Consider the following 15,839-nt stretch of genomic DNA (forward strand, 5'->3'; position numbering starts at 1 on the left):
CATTAAAAAGATCATCATTTGAGCCATTTGGAACATATATTTCATCATAGTGTGTGTGTGCGTATGTGTGTGTGCGTGTTCGTGTGTATGGGCGTGCGTGCATGTACGAGTACGTGGGCGTATACGTGCGTTCATGTGAGTGCATTTGTGTGAACTATAACAACCCTTAATAAGATGAGATAATAGAAACAATTCAATGTGATCATTTACAATCAGTGCAAAAACAAGTATTAAACACAAATATGATTAACCACAACTAATACTATTGTTTTAATATGCCTTTAAGAATAAATACATCTCGAAAACAATGATTCTTATAAAGAATACCGAGTTTAATTTGAAAGAAATATGAGACCATAGTAAATCCTTTAGCATTCACCAAAAAAAATGAATCATTTTTGCGCTTTCTACTATTAAATAAACAGTTACAATCTTGTAATCAGTGAATAATATTTTGTATGAGTTTATTATTTAGTAAGAAATAAGGGTTTATCAGTCAAAATAAATGTTTGTTATACATGTGGAATATTGATTTGAATAGGAGTTTCACTTTAAAATTTAAGTGTGTTTTAAATTAACGCCGATTGACCCCGTTATATAGTGACCACATGAGTCATTTTCTTTCTGTTCATCGAATGACCGATCATGACTGACCATCCCCCACCCATCCCCAAATTGTTGCGTAACAAATGACCCTCGTTGAAAATGTTCATGAGTTATATTCACTACCAAACTTAGTCAATAATATGGTTACCAATATTAGTGGAATTTATTAATTGTATATGTTTTTATTCAATGATAACCGATTGACTACATCAAACTTAGATTCAAAACACTGAACTCTATAGTCGCATATTTTATAGATCTGTATACTATTATATTTTTCTCCGATAGTGACATACAGAAGAAAACTTGGATGATTTCAAGGGGGGAGGGGGGGGGGGGCTGCACCCCCTCTACTGCCGGGATCCGTTTGTGCTTATTACAATGCAGATTTCTGTCGATTATCATTTTTTGGTTTGTTAGTTATATTTTGTGTATGAAATGAGTGTCACACACTGGATTATTATGCTTTTGCTTAGTTTAGAGCCTTATAACTGCAGATCTTTATTGTTGTGTTATTACAGTAGATGTATCTATAAAAAACAAAGCCAGTCAATGCGAATGTCCGTCGGAGAGTCGGTCATGTCCGGTAATTTTCGGTGATGACCGGCTGAAATTTCTGTTTTTGTCGCACAATGTCCGACGAAAATATATCCAGTGAAAAAAAATGCAGTGAAAAGAAATCAAAATCGGACATTTATTGTCAGGAAATTTTATAAGTCCTGATGAAAAAAGCCACTTTTATTTCAGTGAGATTTGCATTTTATTTTACCTATTTGTATTCACTCTGACACATGCTTACGTTTGCGATAAAGCTAGCTCTGTTTAAATTACGCTCACATTCGGTTACGACTAGCTCAGCATGAAAGCGAGAGCGTCGCTGTATTTCATTGGTTCACGAACATTTTCTAAGCCAATCGTTATTTTTATTACATATGCGTTCCGCTCTGTTTGTCTCTGTCAAAAACACCGAGGTCACGTCTATCGAAGTAAAAGGTTATATTTTTCAAGCTATTATTAGTCATTTTATAGTGTGTTTGTTTTGATTTGTGTTAATAAGCAAGTATTTTTTGTCATTAGCTTGTGTTATTTATTAAATTAAAAGGATCTTAATAGAAACAATCACGTTTTAGACGCAAGTGACAATTTCTCCAGACAAACTATTTGACAGTTCTGAAATAATTATATTTTAGTATTTTCTCAAACTACGATTACAATTAAGCATTCCAGATGATTTTTAAAAAATATTCTAAAGATGCTCAGCCAGGGCGTAAATTGCAAATTTCATCTGCAGAGCAAAAGAAAAGACCCCCTCTAGACAGAAAGTTTGTTTCATCTTGGAAAGAAGGCAGGCCTTGGCAGATCTGTTGGAGGATGAAATCAGCGACATGTTTGGGGAAACAGACTCCGAGGATAAGATTGCGGACTATCAAAGTGTTGAAGAAAATCTTAGGAACATTGAGTTTCTTTGTCGGGACATTTGAAATTATGTGTATATGAAATAAATGAAATAATTTAGAATAGTCTATTAGTCTTTGTCACTGTAACTGCAATAAGCAATGCATTCAGTATTGTAAGAGTTAATTGTATTGGGTAGAAGTTGTCGGACCGGGTAAAAATGTCGGGATAGGTTAAACATATTGCGACAGGTAAAAAGTTGTTGCAACAGGTAAAAATTTGGTCCTTGTCTGTCGCAATGTCCTATGAGCTAGAAAAAGTTTTCGCATTGACTGCAAAGCACTAATCAGCATAGTCACAGCTCATAGCATAGTGACTGGAACGATTATTGATGTGTATTATCAAAATATTTTAACTCGGCAAATGAGATTGCTTAACCCTTTAGCGCATGTATACGAGATAGGCCGACATAGCTCATTAGCAGATGTAAACGCATCTGACCGACCCTATACACTACTGGATGTATACGCATCTCCCGCATATTTCAATAGGGTCATTTCAATACTTCAATTTTGCATCTTTCTTTTTGTAAACAATATCCCGGGTGTTTATAAAGCTAAAGCTTAACCTTTTGTGTATTGATTTTCCCTCGAAAATGTCGTCTGCTAAAACTTGAAGGTTATTATTTATACTGCCAATCACAGGTGTGAGATCCCACTGTGAGGTAATAAAACCTCGAGGAATAGCAGTACTGTACAGTATGGAATTTCCCCTAAAACATTGATGCGTAATCATTGAATATATAATGTCAGTTGGATTAACCATTAAAATCAATAAAGATTATAATTATTTGAAGATAATATTTTGTGTTACAAACAATAGAAACAATAAGTAGCCGAGAAAATGATGAGTAAATTTTCTGCTGAGCTAATCGATGGCCAGCATGGTTCCGGTCGTAAAATAGGTCAAGTAAACACATTTGTGCAAGCGTTTCATGATCTAGATCTTTTTATTCATTACTTTGAAAACATTTCTCGGCTTTTTTATTGTAAAGAATTTTATGAGGGGGTAATAAAGTTAAACAGACAATCTGGACTGGATCTCTCAGCTGGATGACACCAGATATTCCTGCCACATTTCTGTGTACTATACACAAGAACATCAATTGTCGGCTTTTTAATCCATATGGGTCTTTTTTATGATAGGGGTAATAAAATTTAAATCAATCCCAGCATTTTATTACCCTTTGATTTAATGCAATTATGACATTTCAAAGAAATGTTACAATTCCATCTTGGAAATGCATTCACAGATGAAATAAAATAATTTTCTATTTCATTATTGACACCATTTATTAGATAATTTAATTATCTATAAAAATGTATTCACATAAAAAAGATTTGGAAACAATTATTTGGAGTTATAATGATTTTAAGGTCATACTGCTGTATTCATTTGCTGATTTTCAAATATCCTGAAAAGTACCTATGCAGATAAGGTCTGCTTATCAGTAAGTTGGCTATTGACTGGGAGGTGTAATCTGACCACTTGTCTATGTGCTAAAGGGTTAATAACTAGAATGGGCTTTTGAGAAAAGCGCATGTCTCCCCCGAAGGCTTAGTAAACAGACACTTACCATAAAAATGCAAAGGCCTTCAAGTGCTGCTGTTTCTCAGGGAAAAAACGGCAGGTCTTTTATGGACAAAAAACAAAATAAACAAAATGCACGAAAGTTGAAATGAGACGCCAGTTATTGATCGGAAACGGTTTTCATCTTCAAGCCCTTGTGGACTTGACCTTTGACCCAGTGACCCCAACTACTGCATGACCCTTACAAGCATGCAAAGTTTGGAGACTCCAGGTAAAGCAGAACTTAAGTTATTGATTGGAAACCGTTTTTTCATCATCACTCTTTTTGGACCCAGTGACCCCAAAATCAATACGGATCATCTGCCCAAGAAGACCTACCAGCATGCAAAAGTTCAAGACTCAAAGGCAATAGGAACTCCACTTATTGATCGGAAACCTTTTCTTATGTTCAGGTGTCTGTGACCTTCACCTCTGACATAGTGACCTCAAAAACAATGCGGGTCTTGTACACCCGAGTAACATCTCTACAATTTTAGGTAAACATATGTGAAAGATATTACACGCAAATGATTTTTACATGGAAGGTCACCACGACCTTGACTATTGACCTTGTTACCCCCAAAACAATTGGGATCATCTAGACATCATGACCAACCTCACTTCAAAGTTTGGTGAACCTAGATCAAAGCATTCTCCTGATATTGCACGGAAATATTTTTTTACATTAGAGGTCACAGCGACGTTGACCTTTGACCTTGTGACCCCCCAAAATATAGGAGTTTTCTAAACCTCATGATCAACCTCCCTACCAAGTTTGGTGAACCTAGGTCAAACCATTCTCAAGATATTGAGCGGAAACGTTTTTTACATTGGGGGTCGCCGCGACCTTGACCTTTGACCTAGTGACCCCAAAAACAATAGGGATCTTCTACACCTCATGACCAACCTCCCTACCAAGTTTGGTGAACCTAGGTCAAACCGTTCTCAAGATTTTGAGCAGAAATGTTTTTTATATTGGGGGTCGCCGCGACCTTGACCTTTGACCTAGTGACCCCAAAAACAATAGGGATCCTCTACACCTCACGACCAACCTCCCTACCAAGTTTGGTGATCCTAGGTCATGCGGTTTTCCAGTTATCGATCGGAAACGAAGTGTGACGTACGGACGGACTACCGGACTGACGGACAGGGCAAAAACAATATGTCTCCCCCAGAGAGGGGGAGACATAATTAAGAAAGCCTCTCATTAAAATAGCCGCCAGATTTAAGTCATTGATTTATAAAGCTGGTTATTCAGCGCCCGTCTTGTGTGGAATTAGATATTTTGTACAACAACAATAACAAATATCCCCAACATAAAACTGATCAGACACTCTAAGATTTCTAATCTTTCCATTTAATAAACAAAATCAATTCGATTAACATCATGCTAAACATTTAAATACACTACGAATTAAAAAAGAAACAGGTATAGGGGTTAGATTATTTGATACTGCGCAAAAACGAAGTCGGTGAGGTGTACACCCTTGTCTTGATAGCATGCGATTTGTAATAAAACGTTGAATACATGTATTTAAAAAAATCAAAAATTAAACGAGCAGTTTTTTCAAGAATTAAAGAAAGGCGCACTTTTTTCAGCGAAACACGACGCCGTTTTTCCCGCGAAAAATGAGGTTATAGACAAATTTAGAAACAATGACGTTCAACAAGAGAAAGAAAAATATATGAGCGTGAAAGTTTTCACAAGACGTACTTGACGTTGAAATTTCATAGCTGTAAACGAAGAATTGATAAAAATATCGGTTATTGTAGCTGGAACGCAAAAATATGAGAGACGTCTCAAAATTGACGTCAGTGGCATATTTTGAAAACTCGTAGATTCAAAACTGTTCCGAATATTGAAAAAGTAAAAACAGTCCCTAACTGGGCATATACTCTTCTATTTGGATACCAATTTTCAGACAGTAACTCGAAAAAAAATTCATAGTGGCGTTCCACCTAAAGTAATGTTCTTCATTGTAAATAATCTGATATTTTAGCATTTTTTCAAGTATTCATTTCCAACAAGATATTTTTAAAGCATATTTTCTTGAAAAATCAGTCCCATTTTAAAACAAAATTAAATAATGCCTAAGATTATTAAAGTGTATAAAGCCATTTTTCAGACATTATAACAAACTATAATGGTTGTAAGTACAGAATTTGGAAAATACTGAGAATTTAGCTGGGAGCAAGGGGGCCGCTAGAGCACTAGGTGACTACAGGGAAAAGCCCTGGCCAGGGGTCCATGGGGCCTCCTGGAATGAAGCTTTCTTAGAAGAATTTCAAAGCCTCTTGTTGCTTGTTTATTTGCTATAAATGCATTTTTATGAAGTATAAACATTGAAAAATGCACTCAAAAAACACCAAGTTACTATTTTAAGAATTTCGGAAAATCACAAATTAAGGTCATTGGTATCAAAGATGCATAAAGCGTTTACTGCGCAGGTTTGAAAGCATTTCTGCCTCATTTTTTTTCACTAATTATCTATCAAAAATACAACTATATTTTATTGATCACGCATGTGACGTCACAGGTCATGGTTCAAAATCATGTCAGAAAGTCGGCCATGTTGGATAAACAAAAAAACTGTCTGACTTGTATAAACCAAGACCATAAATCATTATATGGGACATATGTGTCACTTCTGTTAGTCCCTTATCCGGTCATAAAAATGTGCATCTGCTTCTACAAATCCAAATTAATTACAAATAAGTTACAAAATAATGACTTTTCGATTGTAAAACCCAGAAATGACCCAATTTTACATCAATCAGCTGTTGAAACACGTGTTTTCAAATACACAAGAATGCAGTCAAGAACTAATTTCTACTCTTGTTGACTTCGGTTTAAAACAACATTACTGAATAATGGCATTTATATTTAATGATTGACTAACGAATGTGAACTTTCCGGCTTCGATGAAGGTGATGTTGAGTACAACGTCGAGATAGTGAACACTAGGTCCGCAACGTCACGCGCACAAAGAAACACCAAATGCTGGGATTTTGATAATCAAACCAAATAATGATAATGCCTGGACATTCAACTAAACATTATTACTTTAGAAAACAACAACATGTAGGCCTCCTTTAGTAGTAGAATAATTACTGTATTTGTTCATTGTAATTTGTATCATTAGAGAATGTAACATTATGAATGTGGTTCAACTTTTATATATATTTCCTCTGTTTTGTATCTAATGTACCTTGTTTCTTTGTAATAAATTATGTTGTTATTCTTTCCATTTCTGTTTTGCTTCATGTTTAATTAAATCAATTAAAATAATATGTTGTTTACTTAATATTTTTGTTAAGTTTGATAAATTTAAGTGTAACAAAAATAAAATTTCATCAAATTTTGACATTTTTTCTGTTTGTTTATAAATATCATGCGGATATAATATAGACCACATAATAAAAAAAATTATCACTGGATTGAAAATTTAACTCTTTACAAACTTGACATTGATTACTTATTGATTAAACCAAAAGAAGTACTTAGAAAATAGGTTTGTTGTACATGAGAGTCAATATTCCAATAATAACCAATAATCTCCTATGAAGGGATATTGATATGCACTGATAAGCCATACACTGGCAAGCCTAATATGGCTTGGTTTTACATGAAGTAAAGGGTTAATAACCTTTTCAGGATTTTAATTCAATAAAAGAAATGACAAATATGGCAGCTGCCGATTTTGACATTTTTTCAATGGGTCCTATAATTATATACTTTCAGTGTACGAATTTTGGATTTGAATCCCCTCGTCCATTCGGGCTACCAGATAGGAAATTTTAATAGCCTGGCACCAAATTCGCTTCCCCGAACTTGAACACCATAAAACATCCAATTTTGCACAAAACATGCATTGTTGAATAATAAGCATTTATAAATGGAAATCGTATGAAATTGTAAGATGCTCACTGTTTAAAATCAGTTAGCAATTAGAAGTAATACCACAGTATATTTTTGCGTTTAATTAGAATGTTCTTAAAAATCATTTAAAAAAAAAAGCAGTAGCCCAGTCGGGCTAGTATTTGCGGAAATTTGGTAGCCAAAGCTGAAATTGGTAGCCTCGGGCTATCGGACTACCGCCAATTTCGAACATTGTATCTGAAGTGGTATTAAGTTTTCTTTCTCGATTTTGATCATATTTTTTCAACAGCGTCCTATGCACAATAGGGCCCTATCCACAATGATTTACAGTAGTTATTTTGACCACTGAACGGAACTTCGTGGGAATTGGAAGTAAAATCTGGGCATTCAAGATCGCAACAAGAAACGCCGCAATGCGACAAAACCAGGTTTTCAGTGATTGACAGAAGAACTTCAGCTTGTGTTGTGAGAATTATAATTAAGTTGATTTGTTGTGTGTTGTGTGTATGCATAAGAACATGCCAAATTGGTTAGAGGATATACACAGAAGACAGGAAAGCATGCATAAGAGTGGAAATGAATATTAAAGGGAAAGGTTAATCAATTAATAAAGATGATTATGTTACTTTGTTATGGCACATATAGATATTGTTATCATCGGTGATTTTAGTAAATAATCAAACTCTGTTGCTGGAAAATGAAAATGATTTTAAAGAAAGTTGTTCACAAACTCTTCCTATAGACCAAGTTTGGTCAAGATAATTTATGTCAACCCTGACTGAAATTATTCAGTTTCATATGTGAGTTTGACACCGCCCATACCAAGCTTGGTCAAGATATGTGAACCCTGACTAATGTTATTCAGTTTCAACCATTCTTCTATTTTTAGTAACAGTGACCTTGACCTTGACCCTAGAAGCCCTATATGCAATCCCATTAAAAAGTATCCATAAACTCTTCCTATATACCAAGTTTGATCAAGATATGTGAACCCTGACTAGTTATTAAGTTTCAACCATTCTTATATTTTTAGTAACAGTGACCTTGACCCTAGAGACCCCAAACGCAATCCAATGAAAGGTCTCCATAAACTCTTCCTTTATACCAAGTTTGGTGAAGTTATATTAACCCTGACTAAAGTTATTCAGTTTCAACTGTTTTTCTATTTTTAGTAACAGTGACCTTGACCTTGACCCTAGGGACCCCAAACGCAATTCCATGAAAGGTTTCCATAAACTCTTCCTTTATACCAAGTTTGGTAAAAAAATGTGAACCCTGACTAAAGCTATTCAGTTTCAACTGTTTTTAGTAACAGTGACCTTGACCTTGACCCTAGGGACCCCAAACGCAATTCCATGAAAGGTATCCATAAACTCTTCCTTTATACCAAGTTTGGTAAAAAAATGTGAACCCTGACTAAAGTTATTCAGTTTCAACTGTTTTTAGTAACAGTGACCTTGAACTTGATCCTAGGGACCCCAAACGCAATTCCATGAAAGGTATCCATAAACTTTTCCTTTATACCAAGTTGGGTCAAGATATGTCAACCCTAACCAAAGTTATTCAGTTTCAACCGTTTTCTATTTTAGTAACAGTGACCTTGACTCTAGGGACCCCAAACGCAATCCCATGAAAGGTATCCATGAAGTCTTCTTATAGACCAAGTTTGGTCAAGAAATGTCGACCCTTACTGAAATAATTCAGTTTCATAGACGAATTTGACGACGCGGGGCTGACCGCCCACCTAAACAACGACGTTCGTCATTCTAATGACCAGGTTTCACTATGTGAAAACCTGGTTAACAAGAGCAGTCACAGACAGCTATATCCCCCGCCTCATGGGGACATTTTTTGTAATGAAAGCCAATAAATGGTAAGGGTAGTTTCTCAGGAACATAAGAAATGAGTAAAATTAAGAAAGGGCAATAACTCTTTCAAAAAAGGTCAAATTGCAAAAGCCTGACAATATGCACTGTGTCACTATATAGTCATAAACGTAAGAGGAGTTGCGATGAAACCAATTTAAATGTAAAATAAGCAAAGGGCAATAACTCTTTCAAAAATGGTCGAATCGCGAAAGCCCAACAATATGTGCTGCGTCACTATATAGTCATCAATCTGTGAAAGTTTGGTAGAAATTGCATGAAAAATGTAAGAGGAGTTGCGAAGAAACCAATTTTAAATGTAAATAAGCAAAGGGCAATTACTCTTTCAAAAATATTCAAATCATGAAAGCCCGATAATATGCGCTGCTTCACTTTATGATCATCAATCTGTGAAAGTTTGGTAGAAATCGCATGAAAAACGTAAGAGGAGTTGCGAAGAAACCAATTTTAAATGTAAAATAAGCAAAGGGCAATTACTCTTTCAAAAATGGTTGAATCAGGAAAACTCGTCAAAATGCGCTGCGGCACTTTATGATCATCAATCTGTAAAAGTTTGTTAGAAATCGCATGAAAAACGTAAGAGGAGTTGCGAAGAAACCAATTTTAAATGTAAAATAAGCAAAGGGCAATAACTCTTTCAAAAATGGTCAAATCAGGAAAGCCCCACACTATGCGCTGCTTCACTTTATGATCATCAATCTGTGAAAGTTTGGTAGAAATCGCATGAAAAACGTAAGAGGAGTTGCGAAGAAACCAATTTTAAATGTAAAATAAGCAAAGGGCAATTACTCTTTCAAAAATGGTCGAATCAGGAAAACCCGACAATATGCGCTGCTTCACTTTATGATCATCAATCTGTGAAAGTTTGGTAGAAATCGCATGAAAAACGTAAGAGGAGTTGCGAAGAAACCAATTTTAAATGTAAAATAAGCAAAGGGCAATTACTCTTTCAAAAATGGTCGAATCATGAAAACCCGACAATATGCGCTGCTTCACTTTATGATCATCAATCTGTAAAAGTTTGTTAGAAATCGCATGAAAAACGTAAGAGGAGTTGCGAAGAAACCAATTTTAAATGTAAAATAAGCAAAGGGCAATAACTCTTTCAAAAATGGTCAAATCAGGAAAGACCCACACTATGCGCTGCTTCACTTTATGATCATCAATCTGTGAAAGTTTGGTAGAAATCGCATGAAAAACGTAAGAGGAGTTGCGAAGAAACCAATTTTAAATGTAAAATAAGCAAAGGGCAATTACTCTTTCAAAAATGGTCGAATCAGGAAAACCCGACAATATGCGCTGCTTCACTTTATGATCATCAATCTGTGAAAGTTTGGTAGAAATCACATAAAAAACGTAAGAGGAGTTGAGAAGAAGCCAATTTTAAATGTAAAATAAGCAAAGGGCAATTACTCTTTCAAAAATGGTCGAATCAGGAAAGCCCGACAATATGCGCTGCTTCACTTTATGATCATCAATCTGTGAAAGTTTGGTAGAAATCGCATGAAAAACGTAAGAGGAGTTGCGAAGAAACCAATTTTAAATGTAAAATAAAAACAGGGCTATAACTCTTTCAAAAATGGTCGAATCGCAAAAGCCCGACAATATGCGCTGCTTCACTTTATGATCATCAATCTGAGAAGATTTGGTAGAAATCGCATGAGAAATGAAAGAGGAGATGCAAAGAAATGAATGTGGAAGGGACGGACGCACACACGCACGGAATCGCACCTACCATTACTATATCCCCTCACCTTTTCAAGGCGGGGGATAAAAATGACCCAGAAATGAATTAAATCTTTAAATATCAAAGTATTCTATGGTTATTCACTCATAACCCACCTTTTGCTGGAAAGAATTATTGAAGACCTTCACTGTGGTTTTCTTGGAAGCCTCACTAAACAGGTCGCCAATTGGTTGAGCCAGGTGACCAATCAGATTCAAAATAACAATGCATGATGTCATACTTTTGAAGATGGTTGAGAAACAGTCAATAAGCCCGTTCAGAGATCCCTGGATACCACCACATTGCAACTTCTGAAACAAACAGAACTCAAGTTATCACAAAAGTGAAGAGAATCCCAATACTCCACTTTTTTGGTTAACAACTTGAGCAGGTGCATGATAAAACTGCTATCAAAATCAAAATTCTGCTATTGTTATATCAGCCTAACTAATAGTATGTATACCATTTACTATGTCAAGGGCCATAACCCCTTTAAGATAAAGTGTAATGTCACACAAATTGCAGGTGCACAATTTCCCATGCTAACTAACATTCCTATGAACTTTCATGTGTGCATGTGCAATACTCTTGAAGCAACAAGTGACCCAAGATTGGACAGACCATTTTTTATAATTAAAGGGCCATAACTCTGATCAGACAAAATAAACTAGAGCTGCCACAGCAGTGACAAATAAACCACCGAATAGAGCCTGGACACAGGAATGGCAAACTTCTTCTTTGAAAAGAGGCATAATACTGATGTTATTGAAGCTGCATTTCCACTCATTATGCTTGATCAAAGTATGTTGTACAATTAAAATCCAGTAATTTAGAGCTATGCTGCTTACAAAAAAGTAACAAAGAACAACTAGAGATTGCTTTTTTGAAAAAGCACTTGTCTCCCACATTGTGTGTGGTCACAGGCGTGAAAAAATCAATGATTGAATTGAAATTTGTACTTATGGAATGGATATGAACAAACATAGGGGTCACGTTGACCTTGACCTTTGACCTACTGATCTCAAAATCAATAGAAGTCATCTACTAGTCATGACCAACTAGCATACCAAGTATGAAGTTCCTGGGTGTTCTTTAAATATTGAGCAGAAACCATTCTTAAGCTTAAGGTCACCGCCAACATATCAACCAACCTGCATACCAAGTATGAAGTTCCTGGGTCCAAGTGTTCTTAAGTTATTGGGCAGATAGAAGTGTGACAGACGGACTGGTGACCAACAAATTGTTTTTCACCTGAAGGTGACTGTGACCTTGACCTACTGACCTCAAAATCAAAAGCATACCAAGTATGATGCTCCTGGGCCCAATTGATCATAGTTATTTTGCAGAAACCGTTATTTTACCTAAAGGTCACCATGACTTTTGACCTACTGGCCTGAAAATCAATAGGGGTCATCTACTAGTCATTTCCAACTGATATACCAAGTATGAATGTCCTATGTGCAAGCATTCTTCAGTAATTAATCAGATTTTTTTACCTGACAGTCACTGCGGTCTTTACCAGGACCTTGACCTTTGACCTATTGATCCCAATTCCAATAGGAGCCATCTTCTAGTCATGACCAACTACCATACCAAATATGAAGTTCCTGGGTGTAAATGTTCTTTAGTAATTATTGGAAAATGTTTTCCCCTCAGGGTCACTGCAACCTTGATCTTTGACCAACTGATCATAAAATCTATAGAGGTTATCTACTAGTCATGACCAATTGGCATATCAAGTTTGAAGTTCCTTGGTGCAAGCATTCTTTAATTATTAAGCGGAAACTGTTTTTTCACCCAACTTTGACCATTGACCATCTGATCCCAGAATTAGCATACCAAGTATGAAGTTCCTGGGTGCAAGCGTTCTTTAGTTATTAAGCTGAAACCATTTCTTCACCTCAAAGTCACGATGACCTTGACCTTTGACCTACTGACTCAAAATCGATAGGAGTCATCTACTAGTCATGACCAACTAGCATACCAAGTATTAAGTTCCTGGGTACAAGTGTTCTTTAGTTATTGAGCAGAAACCATTTTTAAGCTTCAGGTCACCGCCAACATATCGTTTTTTACCTGAAGGTAACTGCAACCTTGACCTTTGACCTACTGATCACAAAATCAATAGGGGTCATTAACTAGTCATGAACAACTAGCATACCAAGCATGAAGTTCCTTGGTCAAAGCGTTCTTTAGTTATTGAGTGGAAACGAGGTGTGACGTACAGACTGACAGACTTACGGACAGGGCAAAAACAATATGTCTCCCCATGAATCAGTCATTAACTGAAATAGAGCCATGGTTCTTCTTGTACAAAGGAATTGCTATCATTGAGCTTTATCATTCCTTAATTATCTTTAATAGAGTTATGGTTCTTGAACACTGCTCTTCCTCTCATTGTGCTTTACGATTGTATGAAGTTTGATTAAATTCTATCTAGTGATTTTCAAGCTATGCTCAAGACAAGGAAAAGTAACAAAGGGCATTTACTCTGTAATTACTAGACCACACTCTCGCATAAAATCGTGCCAACGAGAGTGATTAAATAATGTTGCAATAACTTGTTTCACAATCGTTGTAAAATAAATATGTTTAAATTAAACTAACTCTGTAATTAGCTGAAATGGAGTTATTATTTTTGTACACTGCACTTATTCGCATTGTGCTGTACCATTGTAAAAAGTTCAATTAAATTCCATCCAGTGGTCTTCAAGTTATGAACCTGACAAGGAAAATGACAAAGGGCAATAACTCTTTAATTATCTGAAAAAGAGTTACAGTTCTTGTACACTGCACTTTCTCTCATTGCGCTTTACCAATGACAGAAGTTAAATAAAATTCTATCATGTGGTTTTCAAAGTATACTCATGACAAGCAATAATGCAACGGACAGACTTACCAATGACAGGCTGACCATAAGTAGACTCCAGTATACCCCCTCAAACTTTGTTTGTCGGGGTCTTATGATAAACATGTCAATCAGCCTTACCTTTACAGCATCAGATTCAGTTGCCTTTGTGAGGGCTTGTTTCTGCAGAAGGGCCAGCAGACACACAAGGGAGTTGAAGTTCTCTAGAACATGGACCCTCTTATGACCCCATATGTGTTGGCCTGCATCAAGAAATACATGTCCTTCAAATTTGGTAATGCAAGTGTTCACAAAAATCTGAAAAGGCAATAGTGAAATAATTTTTCAGCAAACAAATCTTTCTTATAGAAAGACCAACCGAAGGTTATGTTCACTTATAAATCCATATTCTCAAGTTTTTTCAAAGGGATGCTGTGAATGCAGGGTCGGTCCGGGAGGGTTGTTCCAGAATATTTTTTCTTACTTTATTTTTCAATGGTGCAATTTAACCTATATATCAGTGTTCAAAGTAAAAAGAGTACGGTTGTCTTAAACTTAATATTGAATATGTTTTAGATTACCTCATTTGCAGCAAGGTGCCTGACTCCTTGAAAAAAAAATCCCATAATTGAACATGAAAATCAATCTCTGATAGAAATAAATTACTGTCATAGATAAACACCTTACTGATTGACTTGCGCTTAACTGTTAATTAGTTTATTTTCCCTTCAAAAGACCCACAATGGCTGAAATATCAATCCTTCGGGTGTAAATATCTATTGCAATAGATCATGACAGATAATATTTCAGATTTCAGATCTCTGAAGGTGATGAAAATCAATGATTTCTGAGTTCAATTGCCAAAAAAAAACTTCACATTACATAATTTATTAGGATGCTGAAAATGAACCAGTACAGATTAAAGCAATTTCTAAAAAAAATAAAAAAAAATAAAAAAAAAAAAAAAAAAAATTGTTTTTTTGTTTTGGGATTGGGATTTTTTTCTGAAGATTGGGAAAAATATCTTACATTTTGCTTTGGGAATGGGTCCAATAGTCGGACCCGTGGGTACTATAGAAAAAGCCCTGGATGTTGATGGTAAGTTAGCTCAACATATCCCTCCAAAACCACCTTTATGTAACTACACTCTATACAAAAGCACACCTTACCCACTTTGGTCTATACGAAAGTCTCACCTAGGTTGAAGGCAACCTGGTTGTCCACATTAGAGAAGTCAAGATTAGAAGTCATCACCACACACATCTGGACCGTCATATCCATCTCACCCCAATCCTGATAGCATTAAAGAGTATAATATAACAAGAGGGCCATGATGGCCCTAAATCGCTCACCTGAGTAAAAGAGTTTAACCTTTGTAATCAATATAGCTTGATAATTGTTCTCAAAGAATATTGAAAAACATACTGGTCAAACATGTTCCCTGGATAATTACTGACAGGACTTGTCAACACTGACAGCATTTGTCGATTGACTGCACACCGACAGGATTTTGTTCAGTTGCCTGCACACTGACAGGACTTGAAGATTGACTGCATACCTGCACACTGACAGGACTTCTTTCAGTTGCCTGCACACTGACAGGACTTTGTTCAATTGCCTGCACACTGACAGGACTTGTTCAATTGCCTGCACACTGACTAAACTATGTTAAATTGCTTGCACACTGAAAGAACTTTTAGTATAGATACACAAACAACTGACAGGACTTCGTTCAATTGTCTGCACACTGACAGAACTATGTCAAATTGCTTGCACACTAAAATAAATTTTAGTATAGATACATAAACAACAGACACTGCACCATCCAATAAAATCAATAATCTGCCCTAGGCTCTAACCATCAAAGAA

General features: G+C 35.9%; 1 protein-coding gene across 2 annotated transcripts in view; it reads right to left on the bottom strand.

Annotated features, from left to right (window-relative positions):
* Window positions 1–15,839, bottom strand: part of LOC128229427 (telomere-associated protein RIF1-like) — a 238,016-nt gene that overhangs the window by 121,979 nt on the left and 100,198 nt on the right. For both annotated transcript variants that reach the window (XM_052941345.1, XM_052941344.1), the window contains exons 18-20: window positions 15,167–15,263; window positions 14,112–14,233; window positions 11,239–11,433 (exon numbers count right to left, since the gene is read on the bottom strand). In XM_052941345.1, coding sequence (XP_052797305.1) covers window positions 11,239–11,433; window positions 14,112–14,233; window positions 15,167–15,263 — 414 coding nt within the window. The remainder of the gene's footprint in view (window positions 1–11,238; window positions 11,434–14,111; window positions 14,234–15,166; window positions 15,264–15,839) is intronic.

The sequence above is a fragment of the Mya arenaria genome, chromosome 1 (assembly GCF_026914265.1).
Source record: "Mya arenaria isolate MELC-2E11 chromosome 1, ASM2691426v1".
Taxonomy (NCBI): domain Eukaryota; kingdom Metazoa; phylum Mollusca; class Bivalvia; order Myida; family Myidae; genus Mya; species Mya arenaria.